The 25,577-nt window shown below is 51.0% G+C and overlaps 1 protein-coding gene across 1 annotated transcript; it reads left to right on the plus strand.

The window, feature by feature from the left end:
- The first annotated feature begins 10,840 nt into the window (after nucleotides 1-10,840).
- LOC121055316 (glycine-rich cell wall structural protein 1.8-like) lies at nucleotides 10,841-24,447 on the plus strand. The gene is made up of 3 exons (XM_040527514.1): nucleotides 10,841-11,428; nucleotides 23,133-23,291; nucleotides 24,178-24,447. The coding sequence occupies exons 1-3, from the start codon at nucleotides 10,841-10,843 to the stop codon at nucleotides 24,445-24,447; spliced, it is 1,017 nt and encodes a 338-aa protein (XP_040383448.1).
- The last annotated feature ends 1,130 nt before the right edge of the window (nucleotides 24,448-25,577 follow it).

Below are 25,577 nucleotides of genomic sequence, written 5' to 3' on the forward strand. Positions count from 1 at the left end.
TTGAATGTAAAACGATGAATTTTATAAACATAGGTTCAATATGATCAAAGAAGGGTGCCACCTGCCTTGCTTAGACCGACGAGGAACTTCGGCGACGACTTCGGGAACGAACAGCGTTGCGACAGGGTCAAAACCTACGACAAACAAGGTAAAACAAGAAAAACAGGCTATAAAACTACTGAAACAGAGAAAGAAACTATTTTTAATGGATTCTTGGCATTTTTCTGGATTTAATGAAACTTGAATGGACCTAAACGGAGACTAGATGAATTACTTATGAATTTTAGAAGTTTTCTGGGTTTTTAACTAAACAGAAAAGTCCTAAATCAATTATTGCGCAATTAATTGGAGGGATGACGTCAGCACAAGAGTGAGAGGAGGCTGACGGCTGGGGCCCATTTGTCAGTGGGAGAGAGGAGAGGTTGAGGGGATGACACGTGGGCCCGGGGAGGAGAGGAGAGAGAGAAGGGAGAGCGAGAGGGCAGACCGACATGCGGGGGCCACAGGGAGAGAGGGTGTCGTTGGCTTGCGGGCCCGACATGCCCGAGAGAGAAAACAGAGAGAGGAGGGGAGATGGCCTGCTCGGCCTCAACCGAGATAGAGGGAGGGGCGGTCAGCGGCGGTGGTCGGCGGAGAAGGGCGGCGACCGGCGGGCGGCGGCGCGGACCGGCGGGTATGCGGCGGACGGCGGCGACCCAGTGGGTGGCCACGCGAGAGCTGGCGACGGCGCTTAGAGTGGCGGCGCCGAAGGGAGAACAGCGGCGGCTCGGGGAGGACGACGACGACGGCACGAAGGGAGGGTGACGGCGCTCCGGTGTCGGCAAGGTCGCGTCGGCGACGGCGAGGCGAGGGTAACGACGGGCGGAGGGGCGACGGTGACGTCTGGGGCACACACATGCGTGGAGGAGGCGGAGGCGAAGGTGGTGTCGGGCGGAGGAATCGAGGCGGCGCGGCGGCGAGTCAGCCGGCGGCGCGGGTGCGCACGGTTGTGGGCGGAGGGAGCTCAGCGACGGCGTCGCGACGGTGACGGTGATGGCGGAGGGTGGTGGACGGCGGTGACGTCCGGCAGGGAATTGGCGAGCGATGGCCCCAGGCAGCGCGGCGACGACGTGCGACGCGGCGGCGAGGGTCGGGGAGAAAGAGGAGAGGGGAGACCGGGGCGGCGCTGAGCATGGCCGGGGAGAGGAGGAGGAGCGGCGCGCGACGACGGCTTGGTGGCGTGGCGCGTGCGCGGGGAGGCAGAGGAGGATGGAGGGGGAAACTGTGGCGACGACGGCCGGGGACTGGCGGCGGCATTGGCGCAACGACGGCTTTGCGTCGCGCGGCGTGGAGGAGGTGGTTCTGCGGCACGGACGGGAAAAGCGGCATGGCTGTGGGCCGGCGCGAGCGGAGCGGCGGGATCGGCGGCGACCGTTGCGAGCGACGGCGCAACCGGCGGAAAGCGGAGCGATGGTGTCGCGCGGGAGGAGGTGGCGTGGCGGTGGCGCGGCTAGGCGGCAGGCGGCCGGGCGAGCGGTGGTCGGCGACGTCGGCGCGACGGCAGCGGACGGCGGCGACAACCGACGGCGCGACGAGGGGCGGTGCTAAGGATCGACGGTTAGGCGGTGACCGAGGAAGAGAGCAGGCGCATGGCCGATGGCGGCAACTGCGCCCGACGGCGACGGTGAACGGCGCACACACTGAGGGGAGGCGGTGCGGCTCGACGGGTGCGGCCGGCCCGGCGAGCAGCTGGCGGCAGCGGTGCGGTGGCACGGCGCAGCGTGGCCAGCGGCGGCTCATGCCCGGCCATGGCAACGGCGAGGCCGACGCGCAGCGCGGCTGCGGCACAGAGCGAGGCGGGCAAAGGCGCTGACGCGGCTGCGCACAGCTTGGTCGCGGCGGACGAGGACGACAGGCACGGGCGACCGAGAAGGAGCAGAGAGGTGGCCGGGTGGCGGCGGAGGACGTCGGCCGACGGCGAGCGGCGGGCGGCGCAATGACACGAAGAAAAAGAGGAAGGGAGGAGAGCGGGCTCACCGACAGACGATGGCGGTGAGGGCGCGAGGATGACGACGCTCGGGCGGCGATCGGTGTCCGGCGGCGCGATGACAACGGCGCACGGGCGACGAGAGCGGCGCTCCGTGGCGACGATCGGTGACATCCCGAGGCGGGGCGTCGGCGCTCAAGCGGCGGGATCAACCGGGCGCGGGTGAGGCGGAGAAGGGCGGCAGCGTAGAGGCGACGACGAAAGGGAGCGAGTGGCGGCCAGGGAGGGGATTTAAAGGTGGAGGCCGCGTGTAGGGCGGGGAGGTAGTTGGTGACGGGCGCGGGAAAGGGGCGGCGCCGGGAGAAGCGGGGCGGTTGTCACGCCCAGAAATTTACACCAAATTTCTGAACAATAGCATGTATTAAATCTCGGTCCAGGCATCAGCCCGAGTACACACTATGACAAATTAATACACAGTTCCACGACTTAAAAACAAATAAAAACAATTATCTATCGAAATGCAGCGGAAAAGGAAAACAAACTAAACCATCTAATCTTCAGCTTCAGCTGGCGATGACGGCTCCACACCACAGGCACTCTCGACGGCGGACTGAACCTCACTTCAACCCTCGGAACAACCTTCTTCTGACACAGGCTCTGGCACTTGCTCTGGTGGGGGAAAAAGTAAGCAAGGCTGAGTACAAACCACCGTACTCAACAAGTAACACCCAAGAGGGGGAGAATAATGAATGCAACAGGGTATCAAGGATAGGCTAAGGTTAAATTGCACAAAGCTGCAGTAATTTAGCAAAACAGTAAATAGAATAGACTGAAATAAAAGTAAAGTAAACATTTAAAATAATCATCCACTGTCCAACGTTACACCACGTTGCAACAGGCCCAAACCACTGTCGAACGTTACACCACGTAGCGACGAGGTCAACCCTCTGCCCAACGTTAAACCACGTTGCGACAGACCCAAACCACTGCCAACGTTACACCACGTTGCGCAGGGTCAAACCAGTTCCAAGATTAATCAGGTTATTAATGGTTCAACTAATCCCAGTGAATCTGTCAGTTCGCCCAATAACCGCGGGCACGGCTATTCGAATAGTTTTACTCTGCAGAGGTGTACAACTTTACCCACAAGACATGGCTGCCAAGCATGTTACCATGCCCCAACGTATCACCACGATACCTCAGTATGAAAACCATGATAAGACCTTTCACCTAACCCTCCGTAGACAATCGCACCACACTTCAGGTTTCACCCCCTCCTTTACACCAAGTCGGGCAGTCCCCTCTTGTGCCTTGGTAGATCCGGAAGCAGGAGAAGCTTTCGTTACACCACGATTGCCCGTCCATACTCCATCACGCCTACCCTTGCCTGGGTACGTCGAATAGGGACAAGCTAGATTACGAGTCTCACCGTTGCCCATTCTGGCTTGTGGTTAGTACGTGTAAGACCTTCAGGGTTTCCTGAGAACCGGTCCTTAATTGCCATGGGCACGACTCTCAAAACCATGCACCCACAGCCCACCATAAGCAATATTTTAGTTGTATTAATCCATAACGGGAAATTAATAATGATCAAAACCATTAAAGGTCTATCAAAGTTTAATCAATAATCAAATAAGAATTGGTGAGCTAGTTGAACTAAGCATGGCTAAGCATTGACTAACCCTAATTCTAGTCAAATTAACCCTGGGATGACAATAATAAATGGGAATCAACGGATATATAGGTAATTGCCCAATAGATAAATACAATAAATAGATTTGCATAAAACAATGCATGTTTGAATGTAAAAGCGGGGGATTTTATAATCATAGGTTCAATATGATCAAAGAAGGGTGCCACTTGCCTTGCTTAGACCCACGAGGAACTTCGGCGACGACTTCGGGAGCGAACGGCGCTGCGACGGGGTCAAAACCTACGACAAACAAGGCAAAACCAACAAAGCAGGCTATAAAACTACTGAAACAGGGAAAGAAACTATTTTTAATGGATTCTTGGCATTTTTCTGGATTTAATGAAACTTGAATGGACCTAAACGGAGACTAGATGAATTACTTATGAATTTTAGAAGTTTTCTGGGTTTTTTAACTAAACAGAAAAGTCCTAAATCAATTATTGTGCAATTAATGGGGCTGCTGACGTCAGCGAGGAGAGAGGAGGCTGACGGCTGACAGGTGGGGACCACCTGTCAGTGGGAGAGAGGGGAAGTGGGCGGCTGACACGCGGGCCCGGGGAGGAGAGAGAGAAGGCGGGCGCGGGGAGCGACTGACGGGTGGGGCCCACTCGTCAGCGAGAGGGGAACAGAGCAGAGCACGGCTCGGCGGACGGCGGCGATCGGCGGCGGGCGACGCGGCGGGCGACGGCGCGACGGCGACGACCGGCGAGCGGCGACGAACGGCGACGGCAGCCGGGAAGCGGGAACATCGGCGTGCGAGCAGCGGCGGCGGGAGCGGCGGAGACGGCGAGGGCCGAGGAGAAAGGGGAGGTGGCGATGGCGATGACCGGCGGCACGAGGGCGTCGACGTCGGCGACACCGACCGGCGACCGAAGGGCGACGACGGCGTCGGCGAGGAGGAGGCAGAGACCGCGGCGCGGGGGTAGTGACGGCCGGCGACGGCTCGACAGCAGAGCGGCGGTTGGTGGTCGGCGGAGGCGAAGGTGGTGGTGGGCGGAGGGAGCTTAGTGACGGCGTCGCGAGGGTGACGGTGATGGGATGCGGCATTCAGCCGGGGAGGTGGCGACGGCGACGACGGCGCGACGACGACGATGGCGCGACGACGACGACGGCGCGACGACGACGATCGGCGTCCGACGACAGCGCGTGGCGTGCGACCGAGCGCGGCGCACGGCGACGACGGCACAGCGGCACGGTGACGGCGGGCGGGCGCGGGAAGCGGCCATGCGGGAAGGCGCGGGTGGCGCGAGGACAGCGTAACAACGGCGGAGCTGGGCGACGGTCTGGCAGGGGGGAGAAAGAGGGGAGGTGGGTGCGGAGGCTCACCGTCGGCGGCGAGGGCGCGGACGGGTCGGCGAGACCGAGGCGAAGGTGGCGACGCGGGTGGGCGGCGACGTCCGACGGCCGACGAGGAGATCGGCGGCTGACGGCGACGGAGGGGAGCTTCGGGCAGAGGGGAAAGTGGCGGCGGGGCAGCGGCACGGGGATTTTATAGGTGGCGGCGCCGGCTAGGGCAGAGCGGCCGGTGGAGACCGAGTCGATGACGCGGCGGACTCGGCGGCGGCGGTTGCGGCAGTGGTTGCAGCGGCGGCGCGGCGTCCGGAGGAGTCGGGCGGAGGCGGCTGGCGCGGCGCGGCGCGGCGCGGACGAAGCTTGGTCGCTGACAGGCGGGGCCCGCCTATCAGTGGCGCAAGGGAGGCGAGGCGGACTTCGCGGCGGCGCGGGCGCGGACGCGCGAGCGGGCGAGCTGGGCCGAGGCGGCCTGGCCGGGAGGAGGCGCGCGCGCGCGGGGACGGAGCGGAAGGCCGGCTCGGCTGGGCCGGCCGGGCGGGGAAAGGTGGGCCGGCTCGGCTGGGCCAGCCCGGGAAGGAGGAGAGGAAAAAAGTAAAAGGAAAAAGAAAAGGAAGGGAGGAAAATTGGACTTCGGCCCAATTTGAGAAGGAAGGGAAAAAGAGAGGAAAAAGGAGGGAAAAAGGAAAACCCCACTTTTGCCGAGTTTTAAATTAATTTGTTTGGTCAAATTTTATTGTTCTGCAATTTGAATTTAAATCCAGTTAATCGATTTGCGAGTCTCGATTTAATTGATTTAATTCCTTTTAGAGGGATTTTTCCTGAGTTAATTAAACCAATTGTTATTTACGAATTTCTTTTTACGATTTAGGCTTAGGACAAAACTCCGGGCGTGACAGCGGTGGTTACGCCGGGCGACGGATTTGGCGGCGACCGGGGAAAGCGGAGTGGGTGCGGCGGCGCGAGTGGCACGCGCGGCCATGGCGCGACAGAGAGCGGCGGCGCAAGCGGAAGGATGGCGCGGCGACGCGGCGACACGGCGACACGGCAAGGTGCGACGCGACGGGAGCCACGGCGAGACGGCGGAGAGCGGTGGCGTGCGACAGGGGAGCGGCGCAACGCGGACGGCGTGGCGGCTAGGCGCGACGACATGACGTCGGGCGACGCGGAGCGACGCGACGGCGGGCGCCGAGGGAGAGATTGAGGGGGAAGGGCAGAGCTCACCGGGTGGACAACGACGACAGGGGGGGGGGGCGGCGGACGACCGACGATGGCCGAGACCGGCGGGCGAAGGTGGAGACCGGTGGCGATGGCCGACGGCGGGGAGCAGCGCCCGACGGTGAACACGGCGGCGACACGAAGGGAACGCTGGGCGGCTCGGGGAGGCGACGACGACGCGACGGGCGCGGCGCGACGGGTGCGGCGGCGCGACGGCGGGGAGCGTCGGTGTCGGCCGAAGGAGCTAGACGGGCCCGACAGATGGGGCCCACCTGTCGGTGTCCTGGGAGAGGGAGAGGGAGGCGAAGAGGACTTGGGGCTCGGTGGTTTGGGCCGTGGCCTGGCTCGGCCCGGTGCGGGAGGGAGAGAGGTAGGGGCGAGCTGGGCCAGGAGAAGGACTGGGCCGGCCCAGCGGGAGAGGAGGAGGAGGCTGAAGGGAGAGAAAAAAAAGGAAAAGGGAAAAAGAAAAGGGAAAAAGGGAAAAAAAGGAGAAGGGAAAAAGAAAAGAAAAAGGAAGGAGGGAGAAAAAAACTGCCTCCAATTTTGCCGATTTTTATTAAGTTTATTTGAGCAAATTTTATTGACTGCAATTCAAATATAAATCCTGTTTATAATTTAAAATGCTCTCGGGACATTTTAGAACATCCGAAAAGCTTCCAATTAAATTAAATTAATTAATTACGCTGAGCTTTCTCCTGAACTTTAATTAACAAATTATTTTTAATGTATTACTTAATTATTTCTTGGCTAGGGTAAAACTCAGGGCGTGACAACCGGTGAGCATATCTCCTCCCCTCTCTCCCTCTCCCTCTCTCTCTCCATCGCCACCCCTCGACGCCACTCGGATGCTGTTACGCCAGCATCGAACCCCATGTGCCGTCACCACCGGTCTTCACCTCGCCGCCGTCGGTCGTCGTCCTTGTCCTTCCTCGCCATCGTGCCACTACTTGGCTGAGACGACTACCTCTTAGCATCTCTCCGTTTTAGCCCATTCAAATTTTATTAAATCCAAAAAGATGGCAAGAATCCATTAAATATAGTTTCTTTCTCTGTTTCAGTAGTTTTATTGTTTGTTTTTGCCTGCTTGCTCTATTTGTTGTAGGTTTTGACTCCGTTGAAGCACCAATCATTCTCAAAGTCATCACCAAAGTTCCTCGTGGGTCAGAGCAAGACTAGTGGCACCCCATCCTTGAACATATTGTCACATGGTTATAAATTCTTTGTTTTAATTTCAAACATGCATTATTTTATGTAAATTTACATTATTTATTTATCTATTGGGCAATTACCTTTATATATCTGTTGATTCAGGTACATTATTCTTGACATCCCAGGGTTAATTTGACTAGAATTATGCTTAGTCAATGCTTAGCCATGCTTAGTTCAATTAGCTCACGGGTTATTAATTAATTAATGTTAGACTTTTATAGCAATTGTTCATGATTAATTACCCGATGAGGGTTAATGATAACTAAAATATTGCTTATTGTGGGCTGTGGGTGCATGGTTTTGAGAGTCGTGTCCATTACAATTAAGGACCGTTCTCGAGAAATCCTAGAAGGCTTACACATACTAACCAAAAGCCAAAGTAGGCAACGGTGAGACTCTTAGTCTAGCTTCTGCCTATTTAAAGTTGGACAGAGGGTTGACCCTGTCGCTGTGTGGTGTAACGTTGGACAGTGGATAATTATTTTAAATGTTCACTTTACTACTTATTCAGTCTATATTAATTTATTGTTTGCTAAATACTGTCGCTTTATGCAAACTAACCTTAGCCTATCCTTGATATTTAATTGCATTCATTTGTCTTCCTTTCTAGGGTGTTACTTGTTGAGTACTGTGGTTTGTACTCAACATTGCTTAATTTTTCCCACTAGATCAAGTGCTAGGGCCTGAATCAGAAGGTGGTAGTTCGTAAGGGTGAAGGTTCATCCGCCGTCAAGAATGCCTGTGGTGTGTACAATTGTTTCTTTTTCTGTTGTATTTTGATAGACAGTTGTTTTTATATGTTTTTAAGACATGAAACTATGTATTCAATTTGTCATAGTGTGTACTCAGACTGATTCCTGGATCGAGAATTAATACATGCTATTGTTCAGAAGTTGGTGTAAATTTCTAGGTGTGACAAAAGGTGGCCTTCTTCCCAGCGGTCTTCGGAAATTGGTGTAGTCACAGGCAGGTGTACTAAGTCCTTGAGGGGTTTGATTCAGCACCAGATGAAATGTCGGGCAGCCCATACTACAATTAGTCCTGCAGTGTGCATATTTTTTGTCATGTTCAGCAAAGAATCAACTTGGGGCATTTCTTTAGCAAAAGGCAAGGAAGACCACGACTAATAGACAATAGGAGCATGCCCAACAAAAGGAGGGATGGAGTCACTCAAATTGGTACAATAGAACCAGGCTGAGTGCTAGCCCTTCAGAGAGGTTTTCATTGGCAGATTAAACCAGATCATTTTACAGCCCACCTGAAGCTAAATGCCAACACCTCCAACAATGGATGGCTTCAAGTGGTCCGGTGGGGGCTTTTTGTTGAATAGATGATGGAATAAATTGAAGTGATGGGGGATGCCAAGGAATGTTTCATACATATAAACAAAAATCATGATTTGGAAGATGGAATTGGGGTTTAGATGGTGGAGCTCAAGCCATAAAATAAATCAATCGACGGAAGAAGGCAAAAACTGGAAGACCAAATCCCATTTCAAAGAAAGACTTGAAAACATTCTCATTGGTCTTAGGGGTTGGGAAAGTCTCAATTAGACCGATTTTGGTCATGACCCTCAGATTTTCTTTAGTGTTTCTTGAATTCAGCCATGCGCTCAATGGTAGTATCTTCCCGGCATTGGCGGGCGCAGTCATGGCTCCTGGGTTCAGGGCTTTGGGGCAGAGAAGAAGTGCGGTGGCAGCAGAGATGGCGATATGCATTTTCTAGAAGCTAAAAGCTAGTGCCTGGGAGCATGGGTGATCACCAGGGTGGTTGAAGAGAGAGAAAGATGTGAGCATGGAAGACGAAGCAACGGCTATGGCGGAGAGGATGAAGCCATAGTTAATGGGGTAAATGGGCCTCTAACGGACCCAACGGCTAAAAAACTCCCAAAAAGCTAAGTGTTATTGTGTCCCTTAGTGGGCCTAGCGGGCCAATGCTTGAAAAGCCCAGTGCTGGCGTAGTCAATACCAGCTAAATTGGAACGTTACAGGTAATTTGTGGGTAGCCTAACTATAACTTAAATTTCTTAATTTTTTATAAACACGGGAATCAATTGTATGCTCGTATAATGGGCCTACGACTATTTCTACACATGCCCTGTTCGATAACGCCCAAGGCACTTAATGCATTAAGCCTATGCCTAAACATTGTGTAAGCCTGAATCTACTCAGGGCTAACTACTCGGTTGTAACGATTAAGCTAGTCAGCAAAATCTACCCCTCGGCAAGATAATTGTAGTTATATATTTCAGGAAACTCGGCAATTATTTATCTCCAAACTAGTTAGATACAAATCGCTCGGAGAGAGCAACCTAAGTTGGGTACCACTTAGGTTTGTAAGCACTTAGAACAGTGTTGCTCGAGTCAGGACTCTCGATATATCGAGGACAACTTTGGATAACAGTCCATAGAAGACTCTACGTGTGAGATACCTATACTAGAGGTATCCGTAGACTACTAATGTACAGACAATCATAGGGGTACCGAATAGGAACATGACCATATCTGTATCTGATTAGTTAGGAGTTTGGTAATAATCAAATTGTATGTCACCCGTGCCATACCTGGCTGTATCCATAGAACAGATCCTAGTCTTATCATATTCGGAATCTACCATATCTATAAACCCACTCTGCCACTATATAGGATGGCACAGGGCATCCATCAGGGGAGACAGGCAATCATACAACATCAATACAATCTTAGCGAGACTAGGGTATTATCTTGCTAGCCGAGAGCTTGAACCTAGTTAAACCTCTGCCTTCATCCTAACCATAAACTTTAGCACCTTTTAGCCACCCTATAGTAATATCGTCGACCCAAATCGTCGACACTATGTTTAATTGTTACACATTTAAGCAAAGAATTAGGCACTACACCTATTAGGTGTATCTACGAAGCACTTGAGATTTTCATACAATCTTAATTAGACTCTATGTTTAATTGTTTTCCATTTAAGCATAGAGTCAGGGGGGCTACACCTAATTGTTTCCTATTTAAGCACCTATATTTTTCCTTCATTTGGAGCCCACCATAGCCTCTACAATAATTACATAGTACTTGGGATCACTCAAGAAACACTCGGGGAGCGCTCGAGAAGCACTCAGACTACGTCAAGCATACTGTGTGAAGTTGTACATACACGGATGATTTGCGTGGCTAAGTATGACTCCGGGGCTACTATGGGATACCTGTACTAGGGGTATCCGTAGAGTATTAATGTATGTATATAGAGAAAATCTAACAAACGCCATCGACGAGCGCACAATTCTAACAAATGCCATCCACGAGCGTGACTTTCAGCAAATGCCAGCGTACAAACAAAAATTTCCAAGAAATGCAATCTCTGTTTAAATATCTATGTTAGTTACTGTTGCTTTTGTTGAAATGAAAAAATAGTCCTCATATGAAGGGTAAGCACTTAACAGGTGAAAAAGTAAATGAAACAAAGGGAAAACACATGATATGGCTAACCCTAACCCGGCGACATGTTGTGGCGGCGGCGCGGGCGGCGGCCGTGGCGAAGGCAATGACCATGGGGATGCGGCCTTCGGCGCCTGCAGCGCAGGGGGAGGCGGGGGATCTGACGGCCGCGGCGGCACGGGCAGCAGAGCCGACAGCGGCCGAGGTGCATGCGACGGCCGCGGCGATGCGGCCTTCGGCGCCTGCAGCGCAGGGGGCGGTGGGGGATCTGACAGCCGCAGTGGCGTGGGCAGTGGACCCGGCGGCGGCCGCGACGGATGCGATGGCCGCGGTGGCGCGACCTTCGGCGCCTGCAGCGCAGGGGGTGGCAGGGGATTCGACGGCCCAGGTGGGGGCTGCAATGGCGGGCTCTATGGCGTGGGCTGCGACAGCGGAGGTAGTGCAACCTGCGACGGCGGTGATGCGATCCCCAATGGCAATGGCGACGTGACCCATGGCAGCGGCGGTGGGGGCAGATTTCGTGGTTCTGCATCGGGTGGCAGCAGCGGCCTACATGGATCTGTGTCAGGCGGCAACGACGAGCTTGGTGGTGGCGCAGCTGAGGGCTCCTTCGATGTCGATGGCGCATCGGTTCACAATGGTGCTGACTCCTCCCTGCCTGGAGGGGGTGGTCTAGTATGCACAGGAGGGGCTGCCGATGGCATCGTCTTGGCTCCAGGCGGGGTGGAAGGTGGTGGCGAGGGTAGTTCAGCTAGACAGGATGGCGAGCATGAATTGATGGATTCATCTTGGTTAGCTGATCTGTATGTCTCATCCTACAGAACCATTGAATTGCTGTTGTTATGATTTTGCTGTGATGATTGGAGTAGTTACAAATTTTTATTGCATATGTGTTCATCAACAGAATGGACCCATCTTCTACCTATTTACTTGATGTGAGAATAGTGGGGAAGACATGTAGACCTGAATATCTAGGTTGTTTTTTTTTCAAATGGCCAATTGATGCAGACATAACTATCTACAAAGATTTTTTGGATGATATATGTGGAAAATATCCTTGGGCCATAAATGAGACTCCATGTGTGCATTATGTTCATGCTATTACGAAAGAACTCATTTCAATATGCAAAGATCAAGATTTGACATCCATGTTCGAGTGCTTTAGTCGTACTAAAAGCGGTGAAGTGATAATCACACTGATAAACCATGGTAATCTGTCCCAAGCTATTGTGCCTTGCACTCCATCACATTCAATCCCCTCTCAGGCATTTTTTATTCAGCAAGGCAGTACTAGTCAACCAGCAAAACTTGATGCATATCTAGAAAACCCATTTTCTCACTATGAACATGTAGGTGTAGATGACGAGAAACAATACTCATATGAAAGTGATGCCTCATCTGAGAGTGATGACTGTACTGCTGCAACAGATAATGTGCCCGAGGAAGAAGAGGGAGATGATTTGAGTATCGCTGATAGTGATGATGAAGAGTGGATTGCACAAGATACGAAGTCAGAAAATGTAATCCCACAAGTTGTGTATGACAAAGATAACCCACCCATGAGTGTTCATACTATCTATCCTTCAATGCGTGAGTTTAGATTGGCTATGGCTCAATACTCCGTTAAGAAAGAATTTGAGTATTTTGTTGAAAAAACTGATCCTAGTAGATTCAGAGCTAGATGTCTCCAAGAAGGTTGTGGATGGAGAATTCATGCATCAACCACCGAGGATGGTGGAGCAGTGCAGGTATGTAAAAGCATATCTTTTCCTATCTATCTTTGGGTACAATAGTTGCATTGTGAAATATTTCATTGCATTTTTTTCTATCTTTTCAGGTTAAGGTTCATGAGGTTGACCATGGCTGTCTTAGCACTAGAAAAAGCAAGATGGTAAAGAATGCTAAGAGAGCTGGATTTGTGAGAAGGTTATGGACTGGTTACGTGAGGATGCTACTATAGGGACAAAAGAATTGCAAAGAAGGCTAAAGGACACACACAAGGTATTGATTCCGTACAAGAGAGTATATACCAGGAAGGACTTAGCAATGAATAAATTGTATGGTGACTGGGATAGTAGCTTTGACAAGTTGTATGGTTGGAAGGCAGAGGTTGAGAAGAGGTCCCCCGGTAGTATTGTTGCCATTGACCATATGACATTCAAGGACAAGAAGAGATTTAGAAGGTTATTTGTAGCACTGCAGCCTTGTGTTGAAGGCTTTTTAGAAGGTTGTAGGCCATACTTAGCAATTGATAGTACACACTTGACTAGAAAGTATAGAGGGCAGCTAGCAACTACATGTGCTATTGATGGACACAATTGGTTATACCCAGTGGCCTATGGTATTATTGACTCAGAGACTAGTGAGACTTGGGTTTGGTTCATGGAGAAACTACTTCAAGCTATTGGCAAACCTCTTGGGCTAGCAATTTGTTCAGATGCAGGAAAAGGTATTGACTTTGCCATTGAAGAGGTATTTAGTTATGCAGAGCATAGGGAATGCATGCAACACCTTGTTTCCAATTTCAAACTCAAGTTCCATGGAAAAATTTTCGAGGAACACTTATGGCCTGCGGCATATTCATGCACTCTTGAAGCATTTAATGAACATATGTGTGCAATAGGTGAACAAAAGCCTGAAGCTTTATCTGTCACACCCGGAGTTTTGTCCCAAGCCTAAGCTCGTAAAAGAAATTCGTAAATAATAATTGGCTTAATTAACTCAGGAAGAATCCTTCTAAAAGAACTTAATTTAATTAAATCGAGGTTCGCAAATCGACTAACTGGATTTAAACTCAAATTGCAGAAGCATAAAATTTGGCCAAGCAAATTAATTTAAAACTCGGCAAAAGTGGGGCTTTCCTTTTTCCCTCCTTTTTCCTTTCTTTTTTCCCTTCCTTCTCAAATTGGGCCGAAGTCCAATTTTCCTCCCCTTCCTTTTCTGTTTCCTTTTTCTTTTTCCTCTCCTCCTTCCCGGGCCGGCCCAGCCGAGCCGGCCCACCTCTCCCCCCAGGCCAGCCCAGCCGACCGGCCGCCTCCTCTCCCGCGCACGCGCCTCCTCCCTCCCGGTCGGGCCGCCTCGGCCCAGCGCGCCGCATCCTTCGCCCGCAAAGTCCATCGCCACCTCCCTCCGCCTTTGCGCCACTGACAGGCGGGGCCCACCTGTCAGCGACCGCGCCTGCGCTGCGCCGACCGAGTCCGAGTCCGCCGCGTCGCCTCCCCGTGCCCGCAACCGCCGCCACAGCAACGGCCGCTGCCTAGTCCGCCGCGTCGTCGACTCGGTCTCCAACTACCGCCGCCCGCCCTAGCCGGCCATCCTCCCCAATAAAATCCCCGCCGCCTCGTGCCACCGCTCACCCTTTTCCTCCACTCGCCCGAGCCACCGCCGCGCTGCCCCGTCGTCGCCGCCGTTCTATCTCGCTACCGGACGCCCTTCGCCGCCGTCCAGCCGCGTCACCACCTCCGCCTCGCCGTCGCCGACTTGCTGCCGCCCCTGTCGTCGCCGGTGGGCATCTGCAGCGCCCGCGCATCCTCTCGCCACGCGGTCGCCGCCGCGCCCGACCTCACCACCGCCAGCCCCGATCCCATCGCCCGGTCGTCGCCGTCCGCACCGTCGGACGTCGCCACCTGTCCCGCCTCCTCGCCGACCCTCTACCGCGTCCGCCTCCGCCTGTGAGCATCCCCACCTCCCTCTCCTCCTCTCCTTTGTCCTCGCCGTCACCGTCGGACCACCCGCGCTGTCGCCGGGCGTCGTGCGCCACCTCCCCGCCGTCGCTGCATTTCCCTCGTCGCCGCCATCACCACGCGGTCGCCATGCCGCCGCTGCCAGCACCCATTGCCACCTCTCGCCGCCGTGCACGCGTCGCGCGCTCGTCGCCGTCGTGTTGGCCGGTCACCGCTCCCCCTCTCAGCCGCGCCCTTGCGCCGCCGATTCGTGCGCGGTCATCGTCGCGTCACCGTCGTCGTGGCACCGCCGCCGTTCGCTAGCGCCGCCGTCGCGCCACCGTTCCTCAGCCGCCGTCGCGCCGCCCGAAGCTCCCGCTGCCGGCCACGCTCTCCTTTCCCCTCTCTGTTTCCCTCTCTCTGGCCGGACGAGCCCACTGGCCAGCCGGCTCTCCTCCCTCTCTCCTCCCGTGGGGCCCAGCAGTCAGCCTCTCCTCTCCCCTCTCCCCCACCGACAGGTGGCTCTCACCCGTCAGCACCGCCTCCTCTCTCCTCGCTGACGTCAGCAGCCCCATTAATTGCGCAATAATTGATTTAGGACTTTTCTGTTTAGTTAAAAACCCAGAAAACTTCTAAAATTCATAAGTAATTCATCTAGTCTCCGTTTAGGTCCATTCAAATTTCATTAAATTCATAAAATTGTCAAGAATCCATTAAAATACTTTCTTTTGCTGTTTCAGTAGAGTTTGTGCCTGTTTTATTTATTTTTGTGCTTTGTCGCTTAGATTCGGACCCCGCCGAAGAGCCGGTTTACTTCGAGATCGTCGCCGAAGTACCCCAGGGGCCGGATCAAGGCAAGTGGCACTCATCTTTGATCATATTGAACCCATTATTGCAAATTCCCTGCTTTGTTTATTCAAATATGCATTGTTTTAATTAAAGTATTTACTGTATTTATTTTCTTCGGGTAAACCTTATTATTATGCCGTTGATTATCCAACTTTATCCACGCTAGACTAGGGGTAACTTGATTAGAGTTAGGGCTAGGTTAATGCTTAGCCGTGCTTAGAACAAGTAGCTCATGGGATCACATTTGATCATGCTTAGTTCTGATAGCTGTAATAATGATTAATTACCCGATTCGGGTTAATGTCAACTAAAATATTGATAATGGTGGGCTGTTGGAGCATGGTTTTGAGAGTCGCACCCATGGCAACTAAGGACCGGTTCACGGGAAACCCTGGAAGTAATTAAGTGCTAACCACATGCCGAAATGGGTAAGGTGGGATTTGAAGCATGGCTTCGAACTATTTGACGTAGCAAGGCAAGGGTAGGCGTGATGGAGTATGGACGGGCAATCGTGGTGTAACGAAAGCCTATGCTGCATCCAGATCTACCAAGGCACAAGAGGGGAGTGCCTGACTTGGTGTAAAGGAGGGAGTGAAACCTGAAGTGCGGTGCGATTAAATAGGGAGGGTTATGTGACGGGTCCTATCACGGTCTCCTTTCCGGTATACCATGGTGGTTTGCCGGCACACGTTCAAGTGTAGTGGAGTCGTGTCTTGTGGGTACAGTAGTACACCTCCGATCAGAGTATAATCTATTCGAATAGCCGTGCCCACGGTTACAGGCGAACTCCCAGCTTCACTGTGATTAGTGAACCTTTAATAACTTGAGTAAACTGGTTTTCACTCGGGACTACTGCAACGTGGTGTAACGTTGAGTAGTGGTTGGGCCTGTCACAACGTGGTGTAACGTTGGACAGTGTTGTGGTATTTTACAACTGTTATTTACTTATCCTTTAATTTATTCAATTATTTTTCTTCATTTTAATCTCTGTTATTTGTTTAACCGCTGCTTTATTGCAACTAACCCTAGCCTGTCCTTGATGGCCCTTATGCATCATTGATTCCTCTCTTTCCTGTGTTACTTGGTGAGTCCGGTGGTTTGTACTCAGCCTTGCCCAGCTTTTTCCCCCTTCAGAGCTAGAAGTTAAGTCCGATGGAGGTGTCTCTCAGGAGTGAGCTGGTCTGCCGTCGAAGCTTTGCCTGTGGACTGGAGCCGTACCCACTTGAGCTAGTCTACTTTTCTTTCCGCTGCATTTTTCGTTAGAATAAGTGTTATTTTCAGTTGTTTCTAAGAATGATGGTTATGTAATCAACATTGTCTTTTTGTGTACCCTGGCTGGTCCTGGACAGGGATTTAATACACAATTAAGTTCAGAAATTCATGTGAGGAATTTCTGGGCGTGACAAGTTGGTATCAGAGCCTCCTTTGACCGTAGGATCAGCCCAATGGAAACCCTAAGAGCCCTCTGCTTTTCATGTTTGTGCATAGTTTGTAAAAGTTAGAGTGTTTTAAAAAATGGGTTAGTGTTTTTCAAAGGCGTGAGTCATTTAAAAAGACCAAAACCCCTTTGGTTGAAAAGCGTGAGTAAATTGATTTACGGGTAAAACTTTATTTACTTTGTTTCTTTTATGATTTATTTATCTTGAAACAAAATTTTGCATCCATTGATTCCAAATCCTTGTGTTATTTAGATGGCCAACCACCCCTTGTATCATCGTGGAGTTGGAATGGCTGGATTCATGGCAGAGTTGGCAAGAGCCTCATTCACGGCAGGATACCCCTATTAGCCAGAGTACACCACAATCCAACCTCTTGAAGGCGAGTTTCCCCACCGTGTCAGGTTGGAGCTACATGGAATCCCCGGTTACCTCCCTAACTTGGAAGCAGAAGGAGGCGGAGGCTCACATGAGCATGTCTGCCAAGAGGCTGCTTACAGTCTGATAACAACTCTCAGGGCCAGGCACGACTTGACGTTTCGGCATTCGGCATACCGGTATCACCCTGGTCACGGACCCAATTCCATGGTCAGTATGTTTCGGTCTGCCCGGAGGGAGCATGACCCTACCTTCGGTAGGATGTGCACGGTGCTGCAGAGCCTCGACCAGATGCATCACGACCTCCATGAAGCGTCCAAGGCCTTGAAAGATGCCAAGCTCACTCAGGTCGTCCGTCTGCAGGATGAGATCGACCGTTTGAAGAAGGAGAACGCCAGGCTCAAAGGACTCCCGGAGCCCGACAGTGCAAGACTTCGCACCACGGCAAGGAAGCGAACCAGCGGGCCGCCAAGAGTTCAGTCTTACCCCGGTGCCCCGGATGAACCAAGACCACTGATACCAACCTCTCCGACCCTAGTGCCCGAGGAAGGTGTCTCCCCTTTCGACGCTGCAAGAAACAGCAATGGCACCGTCACAGTCTCCAGTAGCAGTGAGTCCGCTTCTGGTGAAGATGAAGATGGTCTCTCCAATAACTCTAGGAGCCGATCCGAAGATGAGGAAGAAGATCCGTCCCCTGCCGTCGATCGTCGCTCTCCTTCCGCGCCCTAGACGTCACCTTTAGCTTCGTTCTTAGTCGTTGTGTGCTAGTTTTGGTGTGTTAGGTTTGCTTCGCTTGGGGCTAGTGGTGAACCATAGCAGTAGTGGGGTTATGGTTGTACCGCCAGGAGTTGTGTGGTTTTTAAGTGTGTTTCTTAAGCAAGACAATTACAGTTCATTAATTAAATAAAACCCCTGTTTGCTTAGTCGTTTCTTTTTCTTCTTTCTCCTTCTGTTCCCTTCCGCTCCTGCAGATGGTGAACACTCGCAGCGGTGCATTGACCAGGAGAAAGTCTCCTTCGCCGCACATCAACTAATGGGTCCCGCCTTGGCTTGGTGGGATAACTTCCTGGTTACCCGCACCGCTTCCACGGAAGTGACTTGGGGCGGAGTTCTGCCTTAACTTCCGTAAGGCCCATATCCCTGATGGGATAGTCACACAGAAGAAGCATGAGTTCCGCGCCTTGCAGCAAGGTACCAAGACCGTGACGGAATACCTCCATGAGTTTAATCTCCTAGCGCGATATGCCCCTGAGGATGTTCGCACTGATGCCGAAAGACAAGAAAAATTCCTCGGAGGTTTGGATGATGAGTTGAAGCAGCAGTTGCTCTCAGGTGACTATGCTGATTTTCCGAGACTGGTGGACAAGGCCATCTGTCAAGAGGACCAGCACCTCCAGATGGATAAGAAGAGGAAGGCCTCCCAATTCAGGTCCAACCAGCCGCACCCGCAGAAGCCCCGGTTCCACACCGGCCCCCATCCTCAGAATCAGCAGCACGGGCAATCTACCTTCATTGTCCGCCAGCACCGTCCCTTCAACCCCAATAATTTCAACAATAGTGGTTTGTCCCAACGTGCTCCACCACAACGTGCGCTCTCAGCACCAGCTCCCCGACAACAGAACGCTCCTCCACCAACAGCTCAACCTCCTCCAACCAGAAAGGATGCAGGTGCAAAGCCTGGAGTGTCCTACTATTGTGGCGACCCAGGTCACTTTGCCGACAAGTGCCCGAAGCCGAAGCGTAGCGGGCAGAGATTCGTGCTAGCTCGCGTGAACCATGTCACCGCAGAAGAAGCACAGGCTGCGCCAGAAGTAATATTGGGTACGTTTCCTGTTAACTTCGTACCTACTACAGTACTTTTTGATTCTGGTGCTACACACTCTTTTATTTCAAGGAAGTTTGTGGGAATGCTTGGGTTAAGAAGGGAAAAGTTAAGAAACCCGATGCGGGTTAGTACTCCAGGGCATAGTATGTTTTCGGACCTTTATAGCCCTAATGTGCCCATAGAAATCCAAGGGACATCCTTTCTAGCCAATCTCATCCTTATCGAATCCAAAGACCTAGATGCCATTTTGGTAATGGACTGGCTTACCAAGCATCAAGGAGTGATTGATTGTGCCAAGCGTACGGTCACTTTGACCAGTGAAGGTGGTGAAGTGGTGACTTATGAGTCACTGGAGTCAGTAATAATTAGGACTTGTTTGAATCAGATGGAAGCTGAAGAACAACCCTCGGAAACAGTCAAAGATCCGAAGAAGTTGGAGGACATACCAGTTGTTTGTGAGTATCTGGAGGTGTTTCCAGATGATCTCACAACGATGCCGCCAGAAAGAGAGATCGAGTTCTGTATCGACTTGGTGCCAGGAACTGCACCAATCTATAAGAGACCCTACAGGATGGCAGCTAATGAGATGGTGGAAGTGAAGAAGCAAGTGGATGAACAGCTTCAGAAAGGTTACATCCGACCGAGTACCTCGCCTTGGGGTGCCCCGGTTATCTTTGTTGAGAAGAAGGACAAAACTAAGAGAATGTGTGTAGACTATCGTGCTTTGAACGAGGTCACCATCAAGAATAAGTATCCTCTGCCAAGGATTGATGATCTGTTTGATCAGTTGAAGGGAGCCAAAGTTTTCTCCAAGATCGATTTGAGATCAGGGTATCATCAGTTGAGGTTTTGGGAAGAAGATGTTCCCAAGACGGCATTCACTACTCGCTATGGCTTGTATGAATGTACGGTAATGTCGTTTGGACTTACTAATGCCCCGGCATTCTTCATGAATCTCATGAATAAGGTGTTCATGGAGTACCTAGATAAGTTTGTGGTTGTCTTCATTGATGACATTCTTATCTATTCCAAGTCAGAACAAGAGCACGAGCGGCATTTACGGATCGTGCTAGAGAAGCTAAGAACACCAGTTGTATGCCAAGTTCAGCAAGTGTGATTTCTGGCTGCATGAAGTGAAGTTCCTTGGTCATGTGATCAATGCGCAAGGAGTAGCAGTGGACCCCAGTAATGTGGAGTCAGTGATCAAGTGGACCCCACCTAAGACGGTTTCCCAAGTCAGAAGTTTCTTAGGACTTGCGGGCTATTACTGCCGGTTCATTGAGAATTTCTCAAAGATAGCCAAGCCAATGACACAGTTGTTGAAAAAGGAGTTAAAGGAGTTGATACTCCAAGAAGCCCATCAAACCCAGTACTCTATTCACCCCGGGAGTACCAAGATGTATCAAGACCTCAAAGAAAAGTTTTGGTGGGTCAGTATGAAGAGAGAAATTGCAGAGTATGTCACCTTGTGCGATGTTTGTCAACGAGTCAAAGCAGAACACCAAAGGCCAGCAGGACTGTTGCAGCCTCTTCAGATTGCAGAATGGAAATGGGAAGAAATCGGGATGGATTTCATCACTGGTTTACCAAGGACCGCTGCCGGTCATGACTCGATTTGGGTAATTGTTGATCGATTGACAAAGGTTGCCCACTTCATACCAGTTCACACTACCTACTCAGGGAAAATGCTAGCTAAGATCTACTTGGCTAGGATCATGTGTCTACATGGAGTACCAAAAAGGATCGTTTCTGACCGAGGAAGTCAGTTTACTTCAAAGTTTTGGCAGAAGCTACGGGAAGAATTGGGAACCCGACTGAATTCCAGTACAGCTTATCATCCGCAGACCGATGGTCAGACAGAAAGGGTAAACCAGATCCTTGAAGACATGCTCAGAGCTTGCGCTCTCAACTTTGGTGGAACTTGGGATAAGAATTTGCCGTATGCAGAGTTCTCATACAACAACAGTTATCAAGCTAGTTTGCAGATAGCACCTTTCGAAGCTCTGTATGGTCGGAAGTGTCGTACACCCCTATTCGGCAGCTTCTCCCCTCTCCCCTCTCACCGCCGGGTGGGCCTGGCCTGTCAGCTAGCCGCCCCCTTTCCACCCTCTCCCCCCTCGGGCCCACCTATCACCCTCTCCTGTTCTCCCTCTCTCTCACCGATAGGTGGACCCCACCTGTTGGCGCCACCTCACCCCTCCGCTGACATCAGCAGCCCCATTAATTGCGCAATAATTGATTTAAGACTTTTCTATTTAGTTAAAAACCCAATTAAACTTCTAAAATTCATAACTAATTCATCCAGTCCCCGTTTAAGTCCATTCAAATCTCATTAAATTCATAAAATCGTCAAGAATCCATTAAAAATACTTTCTTTTGCTATTTCAGTAGAGTTTGTGCCTGTTTTATTTATTTTTGTGCTTTGTCGCTTATATTCGGACCTCGCCGAAGCACCGGTTTATTTCGAGATCGTCGCCGAAGTACCCCAAGGACCAGAGCAGGGCAAGTGGCACTCATCTTTAATCATATTGAACCCATTATTGCAAAATTCCCTGCTTTATTTATTCAAACCTGCATTGTTTTAAGTAGTGTATTTATTGTATTTATTTTACGGGTGACCTATTTCTATGCCGTTGTTCATCCAACTTTATTCATGTCATACCATAGGTAATTTGAGTAGAGTTAGGACTAGGTTAATGCTTAGCCATGCTTACAACAAGTAGCTCATGGGATCACGCTCTAATCATTACTAGCTCTGAATAGCTGTTAATTATGATTCATTACCCAGTTCGGGTTAATGCCAACTAAAATATTGTTAATGGTGGGTTGTGGGTGCTTGATTTTGAGAGTCACACCCATGACAATTAAGGACCGGTTCACAGGAAACCCTGGAAGTTATTTCCATGCTAACCACAAGCCAGAATGGGCAACGCTGAGATTTGGAGTGTAATTGTGAACTACTCGACATACCCAGGCAAGGGTGAGCGTGATGAAGTATGGATGGGTGTCGTGGTGTAACGATGGCCTATGCTGCTTCCGGATTCACCTAGGCATAAGAAGGGGCTGCCTGACTTGGTGTAAAGGAGGGGGCGAAACCTGAAGTGTGGTGCGATTGAGTAGGGAGGGTTATGTGACGGGTCCTATCATAGTTCCCTTTCCGGTATGCCATGGTGGTATGTCGGTGCAAGTTCAAGTGTAGTGAGACTATGTCTTGTGGGTATAGTAGTACACCTCTGATCAGAGAAATCTATTCGAATAGTCGTGCCCACAGTTAAGGGTGAACTCCCAGCTTCACTGTGATTAGTCGAACCTTTAATGACCTGGGTAAACTAGCTTTCACTTGGGACTACTGGAACATGGTGTAACGTTGAGTAGTGGTTGGGCCTGTCGCAGCGTGGGGTAACGTTGGACAATGATGTGCTATTTTACAACGGTTATTTATTCTTTTATTTACTTAACTACCTTTATTCTGTTTATTCTATGTTGTTTATTTAAATGCTGCTTTATTGCATCTAACCCTAGCCTGTCCTTGATGATCCTTATGCATCATTTATTACCCTCTTTTCCGTGCTGCTTGTTGAATACGGTGGTTCGTACTCAGCCTTGCTCAATTTCCCCCTTTAGAGTTAGAAGTTGAATCCAATGAAGGTCACTCTCAGGAGTGAGTTGTTCCGCCGTTGAAACATTGCCTGTGGACTGGAGCCCTACCCGCTGGAACCAGTCTACGTTATCTTTTCCACTGCAGTTCTCGATTAGATTAAGTGTTATTTTCAGTTGTTTCTAAGAACAGTGGTTATGTAATCAACATTTTCTTTTTGTGTACCCTGGCTGGTCCTGGACAGAGATTTTAATACACAATTAAGTTCAGAAATTCGTGTGAGGAATTTCTAGGCGTGACAAGTTGATATCAGAGCCACCTTTGACCATAGGATCAGCCCAATGGAAACCCTAAGAGCCCGCTGCTTTTCATGGTTGTGCATCGGTTTTGAAAGTTAGGGTTGTTGTGAAAACAGGAGTCTGCTTTCTAAAAGTGTGAGTTTGTCAAAAATCAAAGGTACTTGGTTGAAAAGAGTGAGTAAAATTAATTTACGGGTAAAACTTTATTTACTTTGTTTCGTTTATGATTTATTTGTCTTCAAACAAAATTTTGCATCCATTGATCCTTAATCCTTGTTGTTCTTTAGATGGCCGATCACCCCGCATTCCACCGTGGACATGGAATGGACGGATTCGTGGCAGAGCTGACAAGGGTGTCCTTCACGGCAGACTACCCTTACAAATCGGAGTACATCACGATCCACCCCTGCTTTCTAACCTGGAAGTGGAAGGAGCTGGAGGATCGTGTGAGCATGCTTGTCAGGAGGCCACCTACAGCTTGATGACAACACTCAAGGCCAGGCATGACCTGACGTTCCGTCACTCGGCCTACCGATATCACCCTGGTCATGTACCCAACTCCATGGTCAGCAAGTTTTGATCTGCCCGGAGCGAGCAAGACCCCAACTTTGGTAGGATGTGCACAGTGCTGCAAGGTCTCGACAGAATGCATCACGATCTCGATGAAGTAGCCAAGTCTCTGAACGATGATAAACTCATGAAGATTGTCCATCTACAAAACAAGGTTGATCATTCGAAGTAGAAAACGCTAGGCTCAAAGGACTCCCAGAGACCGGCGGTGCAAAGCTTCTCACCACAACAAGGAAGCGGACCTGCGCGCCACCAAGAGTTCAGTCCTACCTCGGTGCCCCGTCCGAACCGCGACCCAGATGCAGATGGTGCCAACATCGCCAACCCCAGTCCCAGAGAATAGCATCTCTCCCAGTGGCGCTGTTGGAGACCATAGTGGTACCAAGTCAGTCACTAGCAGCAATGGGTCCGTCTCTGGTGAGGACGAGACCGGCCTCCCCAACTACTCCAGGAGCTGCTCTGAAGATGAGGAAGAACCATCTCCTGCCACTGGCCATCGCACTCCTTCCGAGCATTAGGCGCTACCCTTAGTTTCCTTTTTTTAGTCTTTGTGTGTTAGCTTTGGTGTGTTAGGTTTGCTTCGCTTGGGGCTAGTGTTGAGCCATAGCAGTAGTGGGGTTATGGTTGTACTGCCAGGAGTTGAGTGGTTTTTAAGTGTGTTTCTTAAGTCAGACAATTACAGTTCATTAATTAAATAAAGTCCCTTTTTGCTTAGTTGTTTCTTTTTCTCCTTTCTCTTTCTGTCCCCCCCGACTCCTGCAGATGGTGAACACTCTCAACGGCACCCGTGACAACGACAACACCAGCACCGATGGACTTCCCCCACCTCCTCCACCTGAGAACCCGTCACTCGCCCAGATCCTCACCAGCCAGATGCAAATGCTAACACTCATGATGCAGCAGATGCAACAGCAGCAACAGCAGGACCAACAGGTGATACAAGAGCTTGTGAATCAGAATCAGAACAACCAGCAGCATGGGCCACCCCGGTGCAATCCAAGTTGCCGGAGTTCCTCCGTGTCCGTCCACTGACGTTCTCGAGCACCACCAACCCTATGGAGGCAAATGATTGGCTCCATGCCATCAAGAAGAAGCTCAACTTACTGCAGTGCACCGACCAGGAAAAGGTCTCCTTCGCTACATATCAGCTGATGGGTCCTGCTTTTGCTTGGTGGAATAATTTCTTGGTTACCCGCATTGCTACCACGGAAGTCACTTGGGTGGAGTTCTGTCTCAACTTCCGCAAAGCTCATATCCCTGATGGAATAGTCACGCAGAAGAAGCGTGAATTTCATGCACTGCAGCAGGGTACCAAAACTGTGACAGAGTACCTGCATGAGTTTAATCGCCTAGCGTGATATGCCCCAGAGGATGTCCGCACTGACGCTGAAAGGCAAGAGAAATTCCTTGGAGGTTTGGACGATGAGTTGAAGAAGGTGTTTCTTTTGGGCGACTATACTGACTTTGAGAGGCTGGTCGACAAGGCCATCCGTCAGGAAGACCAGCACCTTCAGATGGACAAGAACAGGAAGGCCTCTCAATTCAGGTCTAACCATCCGCACCCGCAGAAGCCTCGGTTTCACACCGGCCCTCACCCTCCCAGTCAGCAGCACAGACAGTCGACCTTCATTGTCCGCCAGCATCGTCCTCACAACCCCAATAACTTCAGCAACAACAGTGGCCCGTCCCAGCGTGCCCCACCTCAATGTGCACTCCCAGCACCAGCTCCTCGACAGCAGAATGCTCCCCCTCCGACAGCTCAAACTCCTTCAGCCAAGAAGGATACAGGTGCCAAGCCTGTGTGCTACAACTCTAGCGACCCAGGCCACTTCACCGACAAGTGCCCGAAGCCGAAGCACAGCGGGCAGAGGTTTGTGCAAGCTCGTGTCAACCACGCCACTGCCAAGGAAGCACAGGCCGTGCCAGATGTGATACTAGGTACGTTCTCTGTCAACTCAGTACCTACTACAGTACTTTTCGATTCTGGTGCTACACATTCCTTTGTTTCAAAGAAATTTATGGGATTGCATGGGTTAAGGAAGGAAAAACTTAAGAACACGATGCGGGTTAGTACCCCAGGAAATAGCATGACCTCGGTTAGCTATAGTCCAAAAGTGCCCATACAAATCGAAAGAGTCCAGTTTCTAACCAATCTTATCCTT

The sequence above is a fragment of the Oryza brachyantha genome, chromosome 9, assembly GCF_000231095.2.
Source record: "Oryza brachyantha chromosome 9, ObraRS2, whole genome shotgun sequence".
Lineage (NCBI taxonomy): Eukaryota > Viridiplantae > Streptophyta > Magnoliopsida > Poales > Poaceae > Oryza > Oryza brachyantha.

What these genes read in the sequence shown, in the direction of transcription:
- LOC121055316 (XM_040527514.1), top strand. Translation starts at nt 10,841, where the DNA reads ATGGCTAACCCTAACCCGGCGACATGTTGTGGCGGCGGCGCGGGCGGC. An exon ending in TCGATGTCGATGGCGCATCG is followed by an intron (nt 11,429 to 23,132) that starts GTTCACAATGGT and finishes GTTGTTCTTTAG; the next exon opens with ATGGCCGATCACCCCGCATT. An exon ending in GGAAGGAGCTGGAGGATCGT is followed by an intron (nt 23,292 to 24,177) that starts GTGAGCATGCTT and finishes CGACTCCTGCAG; the next exon opens with ATGGTGAACACTCTCAACGG.